The following is a 19,197-nucleotide window of genomic DNA, read 5'->3' as shown; positions in this document are numbered from 1 at the left end:
TGCAAATATGCCCCTGCCTGGAAAGGGTTAAACCTTGCACCTACACTTCTAGCCTTACTCCCTTTCCATTTGCTCTCTTGGTTGCAAAATATATCAACATTTTTCCTAATCATTGCGTCAACTAACTCCTGAGCTTTTCCTGTCATAGTCCCAACATTCAAAGTCCTTACATAAAGCTGTAGGGTTTTTACATTCCTCTTCTTCTTCTTCCAACTAAGCCGCTTTCCTCCTCATTTTTGTCTTCGACCTACATTATCTGAATTTCTACCTGTGCCTTATAGATTAACATTTCCGGGTGTGTGTGTAGAAAGTCCAGGCCACGACCTAACTGTTGTAGAATTCGTATGAAGAATGTGCAAATATGTTTTGCACAGTTTTACCCCGGATGCCCTTCCTGACACAATCCTCTGCATTTATCCGGGGTTGGGACGGGCCAACAGGTAACATAATAATGTGCTGGCCAACTGGCTGCATATAATCGGTAGTCAGATAATCACTAGTAATTTGAATTGAAGCCTATATTTGCAATGACAGCTTCAAGATGCCTCCTTTTTTGGAGAAACTTGTCACATGTATTTTCCTTGTGTGATCCACCATCCATTTTCTGAGCCGCTTATCCTCACAAGGGTCACAAAAGTGCTTGAGGCAATCCCAGCTGTCAGCGGGCAGGAGGCAAGGAACATCCTAAACTGGTTGCCAGCTAAACCCAGGGCACATGAAGACAGACATAAGTCGCACTCAGACCGACAAAGGGGCAATTCAGAGTCTCCAAAGAATGAATGCTTTTAGGATGTGGAAGGAAACCGGAGTGCTCAGAGAGAACGCACAGGCACGGGAAGTACATGCAAACCTAACACTGGCGGACATGGGATTGAACCTCGGTACTCAGAACTGTGAGGCCAATGCTTTACAGATGGGCCACAGTGCCACGCTCTGGTGTGAAAATTTTCCCCGAATCTTTCACAATCAGCCTTCAAGTCTTAAAGCATTTTTTTTCAGCAATAGGGTCTTGCATGGTGACAGGCCATTGTGCCAGCGTGCATTACACAACATTTTCTTTCTGAAACCATCCATCCATCCATTGTCTGAGCCACTTCTCCTAACAAGGGTCACTAGAGTGCTGTTGGCAATTAAGCTTTGTTCAGGCATGAGGCGGTCTTTCATACCACTTTGTTGTACCTCTGGGGATTCTAGAGCAGGAGGTGGGGTACACCCTGAACTGGTTCCAGCTAATCACAGGGCACATTGAAACAAACAACCATTCGCAGCCACATTCACTCCAACATGCAATTTAGAGTCCCCAATTAATGCATGTTTTTGGACTGGGTAAGGGAACCGGAATACCAATAGAAAACCCACACAGGTACGGGGATAATGGACACACAGCTGGGGCCCTCAGAACTGTGTGCCAAATGCTCAAACCAGTCATTCACCATGCCACCCTTGTAACACTAGCTAATTCCAAGTCTTTTTGAAGATTATTATTTTACTTCTGATTATTCTTTTCAATCCTCTGTCAGAACTCTTGTGAGCAGCACCTGATCGAGGCAAAACTATGGTGGAATGATAGGTTTTCCACGTATAACTTATGACCCCAAACATGCTTACTGGAACATTAAAAAAAAGTATGCGCCTTTAACCTCTGCCATAGTTTTGTTTTGGATCAATAACTTTACATTGATCTTGCGAATAACCCTTTGTGCTGACCCGTCATGATATGTGTCTTGACTCACACTTTGGGAATGAAAGCTTTTTGTAAGCCATCAAATGGGACGAAACCACCTGATATTCATTTGTACTGACATGGGGCTGGATAGGTATTTTGTGAATTTAGGTGTTGTGTTGGCTTACCATGACTTGTTGCTTCTCCTTTCTTCATGTTTTCAATACTCTTCCCCTGTGTCATTTCACATTTTTACACACAACAGATTTTATTCTCTTATTTGTTTGTTTCTTTGTAGATATTAATTAATTGCATTTGTCCCAACATTTTTTAAAATTTTCAGGTCAGTAGCAACTTTGAAAGTATATTTAGTGAGAAAAATTATGACATGTTAAAATTCAGCCTATTTCAGCTCCAATGTCCGTGTGCACATTTTTATGCAAAACCATGCAGTCCGCCATCCCCGGGAGTCACTTCCATAATCCTTATGTAATGTCAACTTGCTCCACAATTTGAAACCACCTTTACTTACTACCTGTAACTTACTCCATATGACTTTTATGGGGTTTTTAACCTCCCCTCATTGTGATTATTGGTTATTTATTTTACTCGTGTGTTGTAACGTGACCTCGCCTGCTTCAAAAGGCACATACAAATAAAATGTATTAGTTTGTTTTAAAAGAAAAACCTTTTAGTTGTCCACCAAAGTCCTGGATTGTTGTTAATTAACACATATAGTTTAGTTTCTAAAGCTGAACATCCTTAAAACAGGTTGTAAAGCCTAAATTGCTGTATTTACAGGTTATCCTGATCCTAACCAAGCTGTACGACTTTCATATTGGCAGTGTCACTGAGAGCACTCTTTGGAGGTGAGTAAAACCTTTACATTTTACATGTAAAATGTCCTTTTACGCGTCAATATTTCCATCACTTCTAAATGCGTAAAACTAGAGTAAATGATACAAAATATGGATATCTTTTAACTTTCTTTTCTTTTCCCCACTACAATGGGGCCGATCTGATTTAATGTCAGGCCTGTCACTCGGAAATAGTTTGTCAAAGTATTTTTCTGATTTATCAGTTTTACTGCAACCCTTCATGCATCCATTTTCTGAGCCGCTTAACCTCATGAGTGTCTCGGGAGTGGTGGAGCCTATCCCAGCTGTCAACGCAAAGGAGCCAGGGTATACCCTGAACTGCTTGCCAGCCAATCACAGGGCACATTGAGATAAACAGCCGCACTCAAAATCACACCTAGGCGCAATTTAGAGTGTCCAATTAATGTTGCATATTTTTGGAATGTGGGAGGAAACCGGAGTACCTGGAGAAAACCCATGCAGGCACGGGGAAAACATGCAAATTCCACACAGGTGGGTCTGGGATTGAACCCGGGACCTCAGAACTATGAGACCAATGCTTTCCAGTTGATTCACCGTGCCGCCTCTTCCCATCTACTCCATGGTTAAAAATTGTAAACTCTGCCCTTGACTTCAAGACTTATTGCCTTTCCACCTGCTCTTTTTGATGCACAATGCATCAACCTTTCTCCAAATCATCATATCACTCAACCCCTGAGGTTTTCCTGTCATAGTTCCAACATTCAAAGGGCCTACACTCAGTTTTAGGCTGTGTGCTTTCCTCTTCGCTTTCTGCCAAATAATTCAGTCTCCTCATCTTCTTTGTCTTCAACCTGTGCTAGGTGCTTCGACCCTGTCCCCCAAATAGGCTAGAAACATCTTCAGCAATCAGTCCACTATCTTGGCTTTAAGATGAACACATATTCCTATGAATGACACAACTACAGTATTTGGATAGCATGTTCTTACACTTAGAAATCATGAAGGGGTATGAAATTTTCATCATATGTGCATGTCCACTGTGTGAAAGATAATCTAAAAACAAAGATCCAGAAATCACAATGCAGACAGGACTTAACATGTGCTCGTTTAGGCAGGGGAACCTTCCGTGCCCTGCGTGATTTTAAACCATGACGTCTTAGTGTATTACAAACAGCCACCTTGGTAACGGTGGTCCTAGCTCTTTTCAGATCATTGACCAAGTCCTGTCGTGTAGTCCTGGGCGGATTCCTACTGTGCCAAACAAATATGAGCGTTCATCGAAAGAATCCCATACCAGATCGGTCGTGGCCCGGGTTAACAACGCCCGCCCCCTGCACTGCTAACCTGAAGGGCGTCGGTGGAAATTCAGCTACTGTGGGTCGAAGACAAAGAAGAGGAGGAAACCGGATCCATCGTCAGAAGAAAAAGAGGAATGCACAGAGCCTACAACTGAGTGTAGGGACTTTGAATGTTGGGACTATGACAGGAAAAGCTCAGGAGTTGGTTGACAGGATGATTAGAAGAAAGGTTGATATTCTGTGCATCCAAGAGAGTAGGTGGAAAGGTAGGAAGGCGAGAAGTTTAGGAGCAGGGTTTAAATTATTCTACCACGGAGGAGATGGGAAGAGAAATGGAGTAGGGGTTATTTTCAAGGAAGAGCTGGCTAAGAATGTCTTGGAGGTGAAAAGAGTATCAGATCGAGTGATGAGACTAAAATTTGAAATTGAGGGTGTTATGTATAATGTGGTTAGCGGCTATGCCCCACAGGTAGGATGTGACCTAGAGTTGAAAGAGAAATTCTGGAAGGAACTAGATAAAGTAGTTCTGAGCATCCTAGACAGCGAGAGAGTTGTGATTAGTGCAGATTGTAATGGACATATTGGTAAACGAAACAGGGGCGATGAAGAAGTGATGGGTAAGTACGACATCCAGGAAAGGAACTTTGAGGGACAGATGGTGGTGGACTTTGCAAAAAGTATGGAGATGGCTGTAGTGAACACTTATTTCCAGAAGAGGGAGGAACATATAGTGACCTTCAAGAGCGGAAGTAGAAGCACGCAGGTGGATTATATTTTGTGCAGACGATGTAATCTGAAGGAGGTTACTGACTGTAAAGTAGTGGTAGGGGAGAGTGTAGCTCGACAGCAAAGGATGGTAGTGTGTAGGATGACTCTGGTGGTGGGTAGGAAGATTAAGAAGACAAACATAGAGCAGAGAACCATGTGGTGGAAGCTGAGAAAGGAAGAATGTTGTGCGGCCTTTCGGAAAGAGATAAGACAGGCTCTCGATGGACAGCAGAAGCTCCCGGAAGACTGGACAACGACATCCAAGGTAATCAGAGACACAGGCAGGAGAGTACTTGGTGTGTCTTTTAGTAGGAAAGGGGAGAAGGAGACTTGGTGGTGAAACCCCAAAATACAGGGAGTCAAACAAGGAAAGAGATTAGCGAAGAAGAAGTGGGATACTGAGAGGACTGAGGAGAGGCGAATGGAGTACATTGAGATGCGACGAAGGGGAAAGGTAGAGGTGGCAAAGGCTAAATAAGAGGCATATAAAGACATGTACACCAGGTTGGACACGAAAGAAGGAGAAAAGGATCTCTACAGGTTGGCCAGACAGAGGGATAGAGATGGGAAGGATGTGCAGCAGGTAAGGGTGATTAAGGATAGAGATGGAAATGTGTTGACTGGTGCCAGTAGTGTGCTAAATAGATGGAAAGAATACATTGAGAAGTTGATGAATGAAGAAAATGAGAGAGAAGGAAAAGTTGAAGAGGCAAGTGTGAAGGACCAGGAAGTGGCAATGATTACTAAGGGGGAAGTCAGAAAGGCACTACAAAGGATGAAAAATGGAAAGGCAGTTGGTCCTGATGACATACCGGTAGAGGTATGGAAGCAATTTGGAGAGATGGCTGTGGAGTTTTTGACCAACTTATTCAACAGAATACTAGCGGGTGAAAAGATGCCTGAAGAATGGAGGAAAAGTGTTCTCGTTCCCATTTTTAAGAACAAAGGGGATGTTCAGAGGTGTGGGAACTATAGAGGAATAAAGTTGATGAGCCACACAATGAAGTTATGGGAAAGAGGAGAGGAGGCTAGACTCAGGACAGAAGTAAGTATCTGCGAGCAACAGTATGGTTTCATGCCTAGAAAGAGTACCACAGATGCATTATTTGCCTTGAGGATGCTCGTGGAAAAGTACAGAGAAGGTCAGAAGGAGCTACATTGTGTCTTTGTGGATCTAGAGAAAGCCTATGACAGAGTACCAAGATAGGAACTGTGGTACTGCATGCGTAAGTCTGGTGTGGCAGAGAAGTATGTTAAAATAGTACAGGACATGTATGATGGCAGTAGAACAATGGCGAGGTGTGCCTTAGGAGTGACAAAGGAATTTAAGGTGGAGGTGGGACTGCATCAGGGATCAGCTCTGAGCCCCTTCCTGTTTGCAGTGGTTATGGATAGGCTGACAGACGAGGTTAGACTGGAATCCCCTTGGACCATGACGTTCGCAGATGATATTGTGATATGTAGTAAAAGCAGGGAGCATGCAGAGGAACAATTAGAAAGATGGAGACATGCACTGGAAAGGAGAGGAATGAAGATTAGCCGAAGTAAAACAGAATATATGTGCGTGAGATAGCGAGGGTGGACGACTTCAAATATTTAGGGTCAACAATCCAGAGCAATGTTGAGTGTGGTAAGGAAGTGAAGAAACGGGTCCAAGCAGGTTGGAACAGCTGGCGAAAGGTGTCTGGTATATTATGTGACAGAAGAGTCTCTGCTAGGATGAAGGGCAAAGTTTACAAAACAGTCGTGAGGCCGGCCATGATGTACAGATGAGAGATGGTGGCACTGAAGAAACAACAGGAAGCAGAACTGGAGGTGGCAGAAATGAAGATGTTGAGGTTCTCGCTCGGAGTGACCAGGTTGGATAGGATTAGAAATGAGCTCAATAGAGGGACAGCCAAAGTTGGATGTTTTGGAGACAAGGTTCGAGAGAGCAGACTTCGATGGTTTGGACATGTTCAGAGGCGAGAGAGTGAGGATATTGGTGGTCGGGTGCTGAGGATGGAGCTGCCAGGCAAAAGGGCGAGAGGAAGACCAAAGAGAAGGTTTATGGATGTGGTGAGGGAAGACATGAGGGCAGTTGGGGTTAGAGAGGAAGATGCAGGAGATAGGCTAAGATGGCAAAAGATGACACACTGTGGCGACCCCTAACAGGACAAGCCGAAAGGAAAAGAAGAAGAAGTGATTTCTGAATTTTTCTTTTTAGATTATCTCTCCCAGACATGAACATACGATTGTGCACGCGTTTAGAGGGAACACTGGCTGACGTCTTTTTTTTTTTTTATTTTGGCACGGCGTCCCGCGATTGAGCGATCAACGCATTGAGCACCCCTGACATAAACAGTGACCTATGATTGAATGCAACTGTTGTGGGTTTGGTGCAGGTGGGTGTGTGTGTTGATGTGTGGGTGAGATGAACAGCTCATCCGTTTTGGGGAGAGGCAAGTATGAGAGAAAAAAGAAAGTTTGATCCATGGTGACTGGGAAGTGTTGTGTGCTATAAGCAAATAAAGGGAGCATAACAGCAAGTCGATGCTCCATGGTATTCCGCCATTGAGCTTCTGAGTTGCGACGCAAGAAGGGAGTTAACCCCGAGGAGGACAACGTCGGCCCTGGAGTAGACATCTCCCCTGCATCTTCTGACCACGGTCAGGCGACCAGAGCAGGAACGGTTAATACTGCCGACCACAAAGGGACTTTCTCACGTTGTCTAAGGAGTGGTGAGAGTCGTCTCTTTTCACCAAAATCGGTAAACTACTTGCTTTATTCACTGGAGTTAAGCTAATAAGTGATGGCTGCTGCTCACAATCCCCGTGAATACTTCGGACTTGAGGCTAGTCCTCCCGGCTTTAGTATAGTGATGAGCGACGCTTCTGGGAGTGCCAGGTGTGTGAGCGGAGAAGAAATGTGAACATTATAACCCATTTGTGTGTGACGCATCTTGCGCAAACACATTTGCTGATTGGGAGGAAGTGCTCACTACTCCTCCGTTTTCCCCCTCTAACCCTTTCGCTGATGACATATATCAAAGCCAGTGTCACGAGGCAGGAAGCACTACACACAGTTTCTCAGCCCCTGCCCAACTAATGCAAATGACAAATTTGAACACATTCTCTTTTGACTATAGGACGTCATAGCATACCAATTTTTTTTTAAGCCAGAGGAGTGTAGTCCAGGGACTGCTGGGGACATCCAGGAAATTCTTCTTTGCCCTCATCTCTGCTCAAAGCTTCCAACGAGGCACTTTTTGCTTCACCAACCCATCTCTGACACTGAAGAGGAAGATGACCCAATGTTGCAACCAAGCCAATATGACGGCACCACATCATGGAGGGAGTTCCTGCACAGGTTCAAATGTTGCCCAGAGGCCAATCATTGGTCTGGAAAGACAATGACAACACAACTGAAGTTCTGCTTAGCTTGAGCTAAGGGAGCCATCATCCACCGCAATCCTCACTTGTCCAAGTGGGACTACCACCGCTTAGTGGACGAGCTGGAAACTGCATACGGCTCATCTTCAGACCATGCAGCTGCAGTTGCTATGAAGCTTGGGCAAAACGTGCGTAGACCCTGCATGCATTCCAGGATGACATTTATGCCAGAGTAGCTGTGGCTTACAGTAATAGGACAGAGAGTGAGCAACACTCCCTTGCTGTCAAAGTGTTTATGAATGGGCTAGGAGATGCGGATGTGGTTCACAAGCGGTTAGAAAGGCGTCCAACGACACTTGTCCAAGCATATGAAAAAGCCCACTCCCATGAGACCACCAAAGGGCTGTGTCATATGTGCCTATAAAACCCTGACCACATTGTCGGTCACGTACTGCTGTTTTACAGGAGAAAGATGACAATAATGTTCCTTCAGCTGGTTCCTCCTCCAGTCCGTGTGGCGTGTTCACACTCTCAACAATGAACCAGCGGAGAAACTTAAAAGAAAACCAGAGTTCGCTGCCACAACTCTCAAGGCTAGGGCCATATCCAAATGCAGTGTCCTTCCGCTCAACACATCACCAGGACATCACAATTGAGGAGTACTGCTTGCAACAGTCCTGAACAAACAGTGCTCATCTCAATTCCCAGGACAGAGAAGTGTGTATCGCTGTGCACATTTATGTGCTGAGAGTATGTGCAGTGTTGGATAGCGGTGCCCGAAGGAGTGTGCTACCTCTACATTACTACAAGGCTATCCACCCAGACATGGAGCCTCCCGTGCAGCTTTCGACTGTTGAGACCTTGATAGGTGTGGGACCAGAGGACATGCCTGTGCTAAGTGAAGCCCAAATCCCTGTCAATCTCTGTAATCGGTAAGTTATAATTGATTTTATAGCGGTAGATGTAACAGGCAATGAAGTATTCAAGCTGAGACTCACCTTGACTTCGACAGGCACTGCATCATTCATTTTGCCGAACATGTGCCCTACTACCTAAGAGAGGCCAGCCCAAAATCACTGGCGGTGAGGATAACCAAGACTGTTGCAATGGAACCGGTGCGAGAGTATATAGTTAAAGGCAATGTACACAGGAGTGTGGCAATCCAAGGAGACATGATGCTTAGCCCCACCGAAGGTTTTGTTAAGAAGCACAAAGTCCTCATTGCCAGAGTCTTGGTCAACACCGAGCTGTCCAAAGTTGTCCCTCTTCACCTTTACAACCCTGGCAACAAGGCCGTCACTATTAAAGAAGGTGCCATTTCCGGCTTGCTCCAACCAGTTGTATTCCAGTGTATTACCAGCCTCCGACACACTGGCTAATCCTGACATCCTGACTTGCCCGTGTGCCCCTATTAAACAACTGCCACATAGGATAGGGAAAGAAAAAAAACAAGATGCGGACAGGCAGATCCGTGACAGGCTGGAGAGTGGTGTCGCCCAATATAGCAACAGCAGCTGGGCCTTCCCCATAGTTCTGGTACATAAGAAGGATGGGATGTACTGTCTTTGCGTTGATTACAGATCCATGAACGCCCACACCATAAATGATGCATACCCAATACCCCATATCCAAGATACGCTGGATATACTCTCCACTGCCAAATGGTTCAACCACATTGGATCTTGCATCAGGCTACTGGTAGGTGGAGATGACACCGAGAGCCCGCAGAGCAGTAGCATTCTGCACTCGTGCTGGTCTCTTCCAGCGGAATGTCATGCCGTACTGACTCTTCAATGCTCCAGCAACATACCATGCAGTGGGAGACAGGCCTGGTCTTTTTGGACGACATCGTCGTGCTGGCCAAGGACATGCTGGAGGTGCTCCAGTGGTTGGATCAGGTATTCGACCGACTTCAGCAAGCTAATTTGAAATTAAACCAGCCAAATTTTGCCTATTTCGTCATCAGGTTGCATATCTGAGCCATATAGTGTCCGAGTGTGGTGTGGCCACAGATCCCAGCAAAGTGGAAAAAGTCGAAATGTGGCCCCCACCAACATCGATCCAGGAGGTCCGACGCTTCATCGGCCTGGTTTCCTACTACCCCTGGTTCGTATAGGACTTTGCTTCGATAGCCGAACCACTGCATAACGTGACGAAGAAGAATGCTCACTTCCAGTGGCATTCGGAGCACCAAGCAGCTTTTGATGAGCTTAAGTGTCACCTCACCTCAGCCCTTGTTCTCGGCTATCCACTGGATCATAGCAACATGGTGGTAGACACTGATGCATGTCATACATATTGATGCTGCACTCTCACAAATGCAGCATGGCATCGAGCGTAAGCTGACAAAAACTAAACAGAACTACTGCACCACAAGACGAGAACTGCTCCCCATTGTTGATTTCACATCACATTTTTGTCAGTACCTTGTTGGAGGTCATTTCAAGGTGCGCACTGATCACAGCAGCCTGAGATGGTTGACAAAAATAAAAGAGCCAGAAGGACAACTCGCCTATTGGCTTGAGAAGCTGGCCGAGTATGACTTTGAGATGGTCCCCCGTCCAGGTCAGGTGCACACCAATGCTGATAGCCTCTCCCGAAGGTCGCGCCGGGAGTCCTGCGCCTGCAGAATACAGGCTCCATCCACAATTCCTGAAGGTGTCACTCATCAATCAGTCCAGTGTAATTTGGACTCTGACCACGGATCTCTGTTCCCGAGTTCAGTGGGGGTGGGAGCGATTCCGCCTGATACGCAGGGTTCGCACGCGGCCCTAAAAATCCCTAAAAAACCCTAAATTTTCGAAGGTGCATTTAGGGGCTCCTAAAAGTCCTTAAAATCCGCGAAAACCGGTCAAGCCCCTAAAAAGGCCTTAAATTAAAAAAATATCAAAGGGAGGACCTCTACCGCCAAAATTCTCCCTAAAATATAAACTAATCTTTTATGTAAAAGAAAATAGTGATCCGTCTGGCGTCCAAATCAGCCGGAAATTGTCAACGGAAGTCACCGTGTTGACAACTAGTCACCATCTTGTCGATATTGCATTGTTTATTTCCGTGAGTAGGCATTTCACTTCGTCTTCGTTATGACGTAGCGTAGTTCTTTCATCAATCCAACTTGTATCACGGGGAAGAGCATTTTTCAACAAGCTTGGGTTGGAAGTAAGGAGTTTGGGAGCTGGGTTCGTCGAGATCCAAAAGATCGGCACATGTTTTACTGCCATCTGTGCAAGCAGAGTTACCAGCTTGAAAAGACGGGCGTCAAAGCGCTGCAGTCGCACCGGAAAAACAGTAGACACACTGATTTGGACAAGACTCTCTCATCTTCCGTTGGTATGAATCTGTTTCTAAAATATCAAGATAGTGAAGCATCAACTTCAGGCAGTGGTACTAGCAGTGCATGCGCACCTACAGTTGTCCAGTCATCGACTTCAACCAGCCGGAAGTCAGGCTTTATGAACGTAGTTCAATACACAAAGACGGACTCGTTAAAGGCAGAGATCGTGTGGACTTTAAAAGTGATCTGCAACCATTACAGTTACAAATCTTTTGAAAATAATTCAAAAGTGTTTGCAATCATGTTCCCAGACAGTGACATTGCTAAAATCTACCACTGTGGGGAAAGGAAGACTTCGTACCTAGCTACATTTGGCATCGCTGCCCACTTTTCATCTCTACTGCCTCAAAGCCAAAAAAGCCAGAATAGAGACTGACATATCAACGCTTATTGAGAAGGCTGACAGGCTATATGAGGAGGCAGAAGAAAAGAGGAATCTGAGATTTATCACCGAGGCCAATGCACTCAGAGGCAGAGCAAAGGACAAGAGAGCCACTTTGGCACCTCTGCAGCAACAAATAGAGGAGGCACTGGGTAGGCTCAAGGAGCGAGAGTAGGGGTGCTGAGACAGACATCAGTAGGAGACATTTTGTGTATATAGTTGCAATTCTGTTTTTCTGTATACTGTTATGTGAAGACGTTGACAATGGTCATATCAATGAGAACTACCACAAGGGGCGACAGGTGATCACTGCCACAGGTACTGAGATACTGGAACATTTGATGAACCAAGAACGGTTGATGGCACCATTGGGTGAGTCTTTTTTCCTTACTCTTGATTTCCCACGATGGCCCTAAATTTTTCGTGTCAGCCCCTAAGAATGCCCCTAAAGAGCCCTTAAATCTTTTTGGTCAGACTGAGTATGAACCCTGAAATATTATCTTCAATAAAATTTCTGCAGCTGTAAAGGAGTACATACAGTCACACGGCGCTGTGAAGACGTGGGTGATGTGTGGAAGGACATCTCAGATTGTGAGTGTTTCTCACTGCAGTTGGACGAATCCACTGACATGAGTGACACAGCCCAGGTGTGCATTTTCATTCGTTATGCAAGGCACACAAACATACATTTACACATAAAGAATCAACAATATACTTTAAAAAAATGTTTTGCATTTTTGTAGTGGGTAAATCTTTGTGACTTGGTCTTATCTATATATTTTATCATTGGTCATTCTAAAACAACAAAAACAAACAAAAAAAAAACATCACTCACCACACCCGTCGATCGTGAGAGGCTGGATGCTCGAGAAGTAGATCTTGGGGTAAAAAAGTCTGGGCACCCCTGGGTTAGAGGTCTGCCTCCCAGTTCTGGGGTCTGGGGTTCAAATCAAGGCCCCGCCAGTGTGGACTTTGCATGTTCACCCTGTGAATGCGTGGATTTTCTCTGAGCACTCCGGTTTCCTCCCACATCCTAAAACATACAACATTAATTGGACACTCTAAATTGCCCTGAGGTGTGATTGTGAGTGTGAAGGTTTGTTTGTTTCTGTGTGCCCTGAAACTGGGTAGAAACCAGTTTGTACCCTGTGTACCCTGGCCCCAGCCTGAAGATAGCTGGGATGGGCGGCAGCACACCTGCAACCCTTGTAAGGATAAGCGGCTCAGAAATGGATGGCTGGATGGATTTCGGGCAGCTGGGATTCATTTTAAGGATGCTTTAGCACCCCCCCAAAACAGGCTACAAATGACAATGCAGATAGGTAGGAGTGTTTGTGAAATCCCTGACATGTTTTGGTGCAATATTAACCCAAAAAGTTAATATTATCGTGTTGCTGTAACAGTTACATGGCTACTGGCCCTCCATTTATTGACAACATACAAAAAATGGAATAAGGCGATTAAGGCGATTAAGGCAACACGCATGTGAAAAAGCTTAGCTTTATTGTATTGCTTTTTAATACAAAGAGCACCATAGTAGCTTGATGGTAAGGCTTCAATATTTTGTTCTGTGAATGACAAGCTGTTTGTAGACATATTTTCAAATTGTCATGTTTTATAAAGAAAGTGAGAGAGAGACATACACAGAGCTGCAGGCTGCATTTCATCAAAATTCCAAATCATTTTGTTGTGAAAGCCTGAAGGAAAAGAAAGCATTGCAAGCAAACTCATTTGTTTATTATACCCTACTGTCTAAAACACTGTTCTGTGTAGAAAATGTGAACATTTAATCAAAAAGATATTCAAAAGCCTTTATAATCCAGCAGTCGAGGTTAACAAGTCATGTATAATTTTTATTGGTAATTAAAATTACACATCCCTGTAAAAATATCAGGTTTCTGTGATATAAAAATATGAGACAATGTTAAACCATTTCAAACCTCTTTCACCATTGTGACCCATAACCTGCACAATATCCAATAAAATACCGAGAGAACGTGATTACACTAGTTTGCACACCCTCTCACTGGGATGTCGCTGCATTCAGAATTCACATTTTAACTCGTGAATGAGAGTCAGCACACATCTGCCGCAATTTTAAGTGACTTAGATAAAGACTCTGAAAAAAAATCTGATTTCTAATAGACTTTTCCTGACATCTCCTGAGTGTTTGAGAGAGTTGATGTTTGATTTTTTTACCTCCGTGTGGATAAGATGAGGTTACTTTCTTGCGAAACTATCCCATAGCCCAGACACACAAAAAAGACTTCCTGCAGAAATTGCCATAAATTCCCGCAGCTCCTACAACATTGCTACTGGCCTTTTGGAGCCTCTCAACCAGATTTCTTCCTGTCCTTTCATCAATTTTAGAAGGAACCCCAGGACTAGGTAATGTCACTTTTGTGCTTCATTTTCTCCAAGAATGAGACTTCTCTCGTGCTATGAAACCTGTTTGAGGATTATGGCTTGTGATACAAGATGTGGCTCATAAGCTACTAGAACAATTTAACATTGTCTGAAATTAATCAAAGACATCTTAAGTGGTAGCAGGTGTGTGCTGAATAACATTGAACATAAGCTTGAATCTATTCATAAGTGTTCAAAATGTTTTTTTTACTGAATGGGTATATTTGACTAAATGTGATGTACTAAAACCTTTTTGTTTATTTTGTTTATTTTTATATTTTGTTCTCACAAAGCTGGTTTGTATTGCCTTAAAAAATATGGTTGCGTATCGAGCCATAAAGCATGCCAAGAGGGAGAAGGGAGAGCCCAGCCCAGAACCTCTGCATCCTCCTCCCCAAATCTGTTGCTATTTGCCTACAACTTACATAAATCAAACCTACCGCAACATAAGAAAAGGACTCAACATCCCAGTAGAATATCCCAAATAAATCCGTGAATTGAGATAAGGAAGAACGCAAAAAAATATAGGAAATTGAAAAGCTTGAAATACGAGCATTTTTATATTCAGAAGGTGTCAGTAATGACCAACGCTTAATCTACCTTGAACTAGATAGTGCAATGGTAACAGAAACCAAATAAGGCAGAAGAAACCTTAGCTATCTGCAAGTTCCTTGGCTGATTGGTGGAAAACATACATGTTAATTAGCACTCAAGTAACCCAACCATTTGTAAACAAGCAATAAAAACTAATTTTCCATGTCTCCTTCAACATTTGGTAATCAAACAAATTATGTTGGTAAGTGTATTGTCAACATTAAATTTTTTGTTATTTGAAGGAGATAACCAGGAAAAAGTATTCTTTGAAATAAAATTGTCTTACAAGAACTGTGGTTTTTAGTCAAGAGATTGAACCCAAAGGCATCAGTCCTGAACAAAGTTGGGAGGAATAAAGAAAATCAACCCACCAAAATTTGTTAGCATTTAATAGTTTACAATGAACTCAACCAATGTGAACATCCATCCAACCATTGAGAATTTGTGAGGAAGAAACTCTAACCAATCGCCTACCAGGCCACCATTTTGTATTCTTATTATTTTTTTTTTTAATCAGAGCAGGGGGCAGCATTGGCTTTACAGTTCCGAGGTCCTGGGTTCAATCCCGGACCTGCTTGTGTGGAGTTAGCATGTTCTTCCCGTGCCTGCGTGGGTTTTTTACAGGCACTCCAGTTTCTTCTGACATTTCAAAAACATACAACATTAATTGGACACTCTGAATTGCCCCTAGGTGTGATTGTGTGTGCAGCTGTTTGTCTCAATGTGACCTGCGATTGGCTGGCAACCAGTTCATGGTTTGTGCATGCAAGACTGCATGCCAGAGCTTGCACGAGAGTGAAAGAGGGAATCAGAGAGAGCGAGAGAATGTGACCGAGAGAGACAGCAAGAGGAGAGAGAGAGAGAGAGAGAGAGAGGGAGAGAAGAGAGGGAGAAAGATAATAGAACGTACCAAAAATATGGATGTTTTAAAATTAATCTAATTTCTCGTGTACAATGTGCACCCATGTAAAATCTGCACCTCCAAAGTTGACCTTAGAATGCAGGAAAAAACTTCCACTTAAGTATAATGCAGGGGTTGGGAACCTTTTAGGCTGAGAGACCCATAAACCGCAAATATTTTAAAATGTAATTCCAAAAGAGCTATCCCAATTTTTAAAACTAAATACAAGTGTATTCATGTGTTTTATGTAAGACCAACACTTTAAGAGTTCAATTAGTCTCTAAATTTATTTAAATAAGATTATACCGTTGGTAACCAATGATGACAAAGGTACTTTTTACCATTAATGCGACTTCTTTGCTGATGGCTTTGTCGTCTGTTTCATACGTCATTAAATTCCGTCATTAAATTAAACTTCATGAAGCCTTTGAGACCCCCATCCATTATTCATGAACGTAGGTTGGTCTTAATGTTTTTTTTAAAATTCCGGTGGTGGGCATCGCATAAGCACTATAAACATTCTAAGCATTATAAACCACATTGAAGGAAGGACTGTAACATTTGTAATTTTGAGTTTACCCCTTTCAGAGCGGAGGAGGGGGCGGTGCAAGGTAAACTAGGAAGAAGAGTGTGTGGTCATTGTTAGAGAAAGTTACGTGTGTTGCCAAAAAAAAGAGGTCAGGCTTTTTTTGGCCTTGTAGTCACGCGATCGACCAGAACTTCCTTGCGATGGTGATGGACACATTGAGCACCCCTGCTGTATACAATATGTCGTTATGAGGGCTCCGTGAGCCATATGCAACCACCACCGGGTGTGACCCCTGGTACAATGCATTTTTGCAACACATGATTTTGCTTCTACACATATGATTAAATATTAACTATTATCTGTATTTTGTTAGATTTTTATTATTATCTTTAAATTAATCACTTAGTACTTCAATACTTTTCTACTACTCCCACCATTGAGCTTCAAAGGTGTGATGTGAGAAGGGAGTTAACCCCGAGGAGGACAACCTCGGCCCAGGAGAAGACGTCTCCCCTGCGTCAGGCGACCGGAGCAGGAACGGTTAACACAAACTCAAACTCCTGAAGTTCGCAGATGACACCACGGTCATCGGTCTCATCAAAGACGGTGATGAGTCTGCGTATTGACAGGAAGTGGCGAGACTGGAACTTTGGTGTGGTCAACACAACTTGGCATTGAACACTCTAAAGACTGTGGAGATGATTCTGGACTTCAGGAAGCATCCTTCACGAACGAACAACAACTCCAACCTCAAAAAAGCCCAGAAAATTATGTACTTCTTGCAGCTGGTGAGACAGTTCTACACAGCGGTTATCCAATCAGTACTTTGTACCTCCATCACAGTCTGGTTTGGGGCTGCCACAAAAAAGGACAAACTCAGACTTCAACGGACAATCAAAACTGCTGAATGGTTTGTCGGCACCATGCTACCCACGATCGAGGACTTGTACGCAACGCGAACTAGGTCCAGAGCAGGCAAGATCCTTTCGGACCCTCCACATCCTGGCCACCAGCTCTTCCAGCTCCTTCCATTGGGAAAGTGCTCCAGATCAATGAAACTCAAAAGTAGCAGGCACTCGAACAGTTTTTCCCTCTAGCAATTAAGTCATTAAATTCTTGATCATTCTTATAAGGAATAGTTCATTCGATCATTCTTATAAGGAATAGTTCCTACAAACAGAAATGTCTCTTGTTCTTTGTTCTTGAGGGTATGTTATTCCCTATTCTTTGTTGTGAATGTCATACCAGGGCAGCACCGGCTGCCAGAGAATAAGCATATATATATATATATATATATATATATATATATATATATATATATAATTTTATAATGAGATTAATACATTTCTAATTTCGTATGTACCTTTGGATGTGAAGCACAGCGTTGAGAGCCATTGTCAATAAAGTGCACTGAATGGTTTGATTGATCATTGACAAAAGCCTTTCAAAAATGTCCAAACTTTGTTTTCACCTTGTTCTCCAATATGTATTCTCTTTATGGCTATCCACTCATTTTTGTCTTTAAAAGAGTAATGCAATACAGTATGGGTCTGCTATTTGTGGAGTTGCTTCCTGTGCGGGTGTGAGTTGCCACTAATTTTTTACAATAATCTACTTAAGTATTGTTTGATTGCCTCACTCGGTGTGTGGAGGGCCGAATACGTTAACTTACTGATGAGGGATGGTGTGTCCGCATCATTTGCAGGAGAAGTGGCTTCATTTTAAGTGGTATACAGGTAGTCAAAGTACTGCACGGTAAACCAGATCAGTGTCCACAGTACATTCACTGAACTTGCAACATTGATGGTAGCGTGTGACCACCAATTATCCGTACAGTTACTGAGCATGAATCAAGTCCTCTGCCATAAGCAGTAGTTTGTCTCTCTGTGTGTAGTATGGATGTAAGTGACAGCGCCACTTCTAGGACAATACGTGAACATAAATAATCTCTTCGGCTGTTCTCTTCAGGTGCAGGGGAATTCTAATTGACAGTTAGTTCATTGAACGTGGCATGACACACTCCCTGCCCTGACAGACTCCCCTTTATGTCTGTAGCCTACATATGCGAATAAGACAACACTCGACTCCTCTCCTCTGATTACTTTGTGTAGTCTGTTTAGACAATGGGGACACGAGGTCTTCATTAACACGTTGTCATTTACTGATAGAAACAGATGCTAATGAAAGAGTATCACGTCAAGAAGAGAGAGGCCCCATAGCTCAGTGGTTAGACCATTGCTTTGGTAGACCTGGGGTCGTGAGTTCGTATCTCACTGGGGCCTCTACACACCCCAAGAGGGGTTGTGTCAAAAAAACATGAGCGTTCATCTGAGATGTTACCCTGTGGTGACCCCGAATGGTACAAGCCGAAAGAAACTTACCATCATGTCAAGAGGATAAGTGTTACAATCAGAGAATCTTGTGGTTCCTTAAGTGATTGATGTTGGTCATTCACTAAGAAAAAAAACAAAAGTCTTGTTCCATACGCTAGTTGTGTAGTTTTGCAATACTTAACACTGTGTACAGTGTGAATAAAGAGCCTCTGATCTTGACCCGAGTTGTGTTTCACCTTTCAGTGGTGAAACAGGGTATGGGGACTCTTGGGTAAGCGCTCTTATTTCTGCAATTGATGTCAGAGAGGTAGTTAAAAACCTAATTGGTTGCAGGAGTTCAACCTAGGATTTATAAGCAGCAGTGTGGTTGTGGAACAGACTAGCTCTTCACCCTCGGCAGAGTCTATGAGAGTGCATAGAAGTTTGTCCAACTGGTCTACAGGTGCTTTGTGGACTTAGAGAAGACGTTCAACCTTCTTCCAGGGTGTATGGGATCCTATATCACCTGATCCAGGTTCTTCTGTACCCTGACAACCTGTGTCAGTGTTTGGTCTGCATTGCCAGCAGTATATCATGTATGTTTCAAGTGAGTGTTGGACTCTCCCAAGGTCGCCCTTTGTCACTGATTATGATCATCTAGCCAGATAGCCAGAATCTCTTTGGCAATGAGTGGGTCTGGTTTTGTGACCTCAGTATTGCATTGTCACATTTTGCAGTTGATGTGGTTGTGTTAGCATCAAACAGGAGCTGTTCACAGCTCAGTGTAAGTGGTTTGAATC

The 19,197-nt window shown here is 43.6% G+C and overlaps 1 protein-coding gene across 4 annotated transcripts in view; it reads left to right on the top strand.

Annotated features, from left to right (window-relative positions):
* Positions 1 to 19,197, top strand: part of sorcs3a (sortilin related VPS10 domain containing receptor 3a) — a 294,433-nt gene that overhangs the window by 92,464 nt on the left and 182,772 nt on the right. For 3 of the 4 annotated variants that reach the window (XM_061830272.1, XM_061830273.1, XM_061830271.1), the window contains exon 2: positions 2,465 to 2,532. In XM_061830272.1, the coding sequence (XP_061686256.1) occupies positions 2,465 to 2,532 (68 nt within the window). Of the gene's footprint in view, positions 1 to 2,464; positions 2,533 to 12,114; positions 12,303 to 19,197 lie in introns of those variants that run through there. The other variant, XM_061830275.1, reaches the window with a different exon arrangement.

Source organism: Syngnathoides biaculeatus, chromosome 9, assembly GCF_019802595.1.
Source record: "Syngnathoides biaculeatus isolate LvHL_M chromosome 9, ASM1980259v1, whole genome shotgun sequence".
Taxonomy (NCBI): Eukaryota; Metazoa; Chordata; class Actinopteri; order Syngnathiformes; family Syngnathidae; genus Syngnathoides; species Syngnathoides biaculeatus.
The sequence above is the reverse complement of the archived record's forward strand: the minus strand, read 5'-3'. Positions and strand labels throughout refer to the sequence as shown.